The sequence below is a fragment of the Capsicum annuum genome, chromosome 11 (genome assembly GCF_002878395.1).
Source record: "Capsicum annuum cultivar UCD-10X-F1 chromosome 11, UCD10Xv1.1, whole genome shotgun sequence".
Lineage (NCBI taxonomy): Eukaryota > Viridiplantae > Streptophyta > Magnoliopsida > Solanales > Solanaceae > Capsicum > Capsicum annuum.
The window spans coordinates 110,034,525-110,035,835 of record NC_061121.1 but is presented as its reverse complement, the minus strand read 5'-3'; the positions used below and the strand labels follow the sequence as shown (position 1 = coordinate 110,035,835).

Here is a 1,311-nt window from a genome sequence, read left to right as displayed (position 1 = left end):
CTTAGTTCCATTATTGACATTGTTGAGAAAAAGTTTCTAATGAACTTAATTAGGACTTGAAGCGCCCACTTACAATTAAGAGGTCAAAGAAACAGTCTTTAGCATCCACCCGGATAAAGAACCCGGACCGAATGAATTGAATCCAGGATTTTTTTGACATTTTTGGAGTACTGTTGGAGGCAATGTTTCAACGGCCATCATGGGCTGCTTGAATAATAATTCAGCCACACCAGGAAGTAACAATACCAATATTGTGTTGATCTGAAAAAAGAAATAACCTGAATATATCTCAGATTTGCGGCCTATCTCTTTTTGTAATGTTGTTGATAAAATCACAAGCAAAGTACTTGCGAATAGAATGAAACAATGTATGAATTCAATAATCTCTGAGGCTTAAAATTCATTTATTTCGGGAAGATACATTACAGATAACACAATGATTTCCTTTGAAGTTATGCTTTATCCAAAGAGGAAAACACAAGGCAAAGTTGGTTATGCAACTCTTAAGATGGACATGAGTAAAGCTTATGACCGTGTTGAATGGGGTTTTCCACAGGCAATGATGGTAAAGATGGGATTTTGTATGGAATGGGTGAATAAAGTTATGAATATGGTAACAACAGTTACATATCAATTTATTCATGGTGGAAAGTCGTTCGGAAATATTTCTCCGAGAAGAGGTTTGAGGCAAGGTGATCTAATATCACCTTATCTATTTTTGCCAGTTACAGAGGGTTTTTTAGCCTTGTTAAAGAAAATTTCTTTCCAAGGAAGAATTCATGGTGTCAAAATCTGCACTAAAGCACCATCTATTTTACAATTATTTTTCACGAATGATGCTTTATATCTCTTTAAAGCAGCAACGAAGGAGGCGATGACTATTAGGCAATGCTTGGAGATCTATCAGGCAGCTTCTAGCCAACAGGTAGATTTTCAAATGTCTAATATATTTTTCACTGGCAACACTAATGCAAGTGTGTAAGAAAGAGATTACATAAATTCTTCATGTTAAGGAGGTGGATAATCCTAGAAAGTATCTTCGCTTGCCGATAATAGTTGGAAGAAGTAAAAAATTAGACTTTGCTTATATTCAAGAAAGAGTAATCTTAAAGATGAATAGTTGGAAGTGTATTGGTTTATATCCAGTGGGACAACAAGTTTTGCTCAAACTGTGGTTCAATCAATATGTGATGAATATATTTTTGATTCCTAGCAACATATGTAAATCTATCGAGCGAGCAATGAATGGACTTTTATGAAAAACAAGAATAAAGGAAAAATAGGGGATCAGGTGGATATATTGGTAAAAAA

The 1,311-nt window shown here is 34.6% G+C and overlaps 1 protein-coding gene across 1 annotated transcript; it reads left to right on the top strand.

Annotated features, from left to right (window-relative positions):
- The first annotated feature begins 436 nt into the window (after positions 1-436).
- Positions 437-982, top strand: LOC124888880 (uncharacterized mitochondrial protein AtMg01250-like). The gene has a single exon (XM_047400169.1). The coding sequence runs from the start codon at positions 437-439 to the stop codon at positions 980-982; it is 546 nt and encodes a 181-aa protein (XP_047256125.1).
- The last annotated feature ends 329 nt before the right edge of the window (positions 983-1,311 follow it).

Excerpts from the sequence above, each read along its gene's own strand:
- LOC124888880 (XM_047400169.1), top strand. The coding sequence starts at position 437 with ATGATTTCCTTTGAAGTTATGCTTTATCCAAAGAGGAAAACACAAGGC.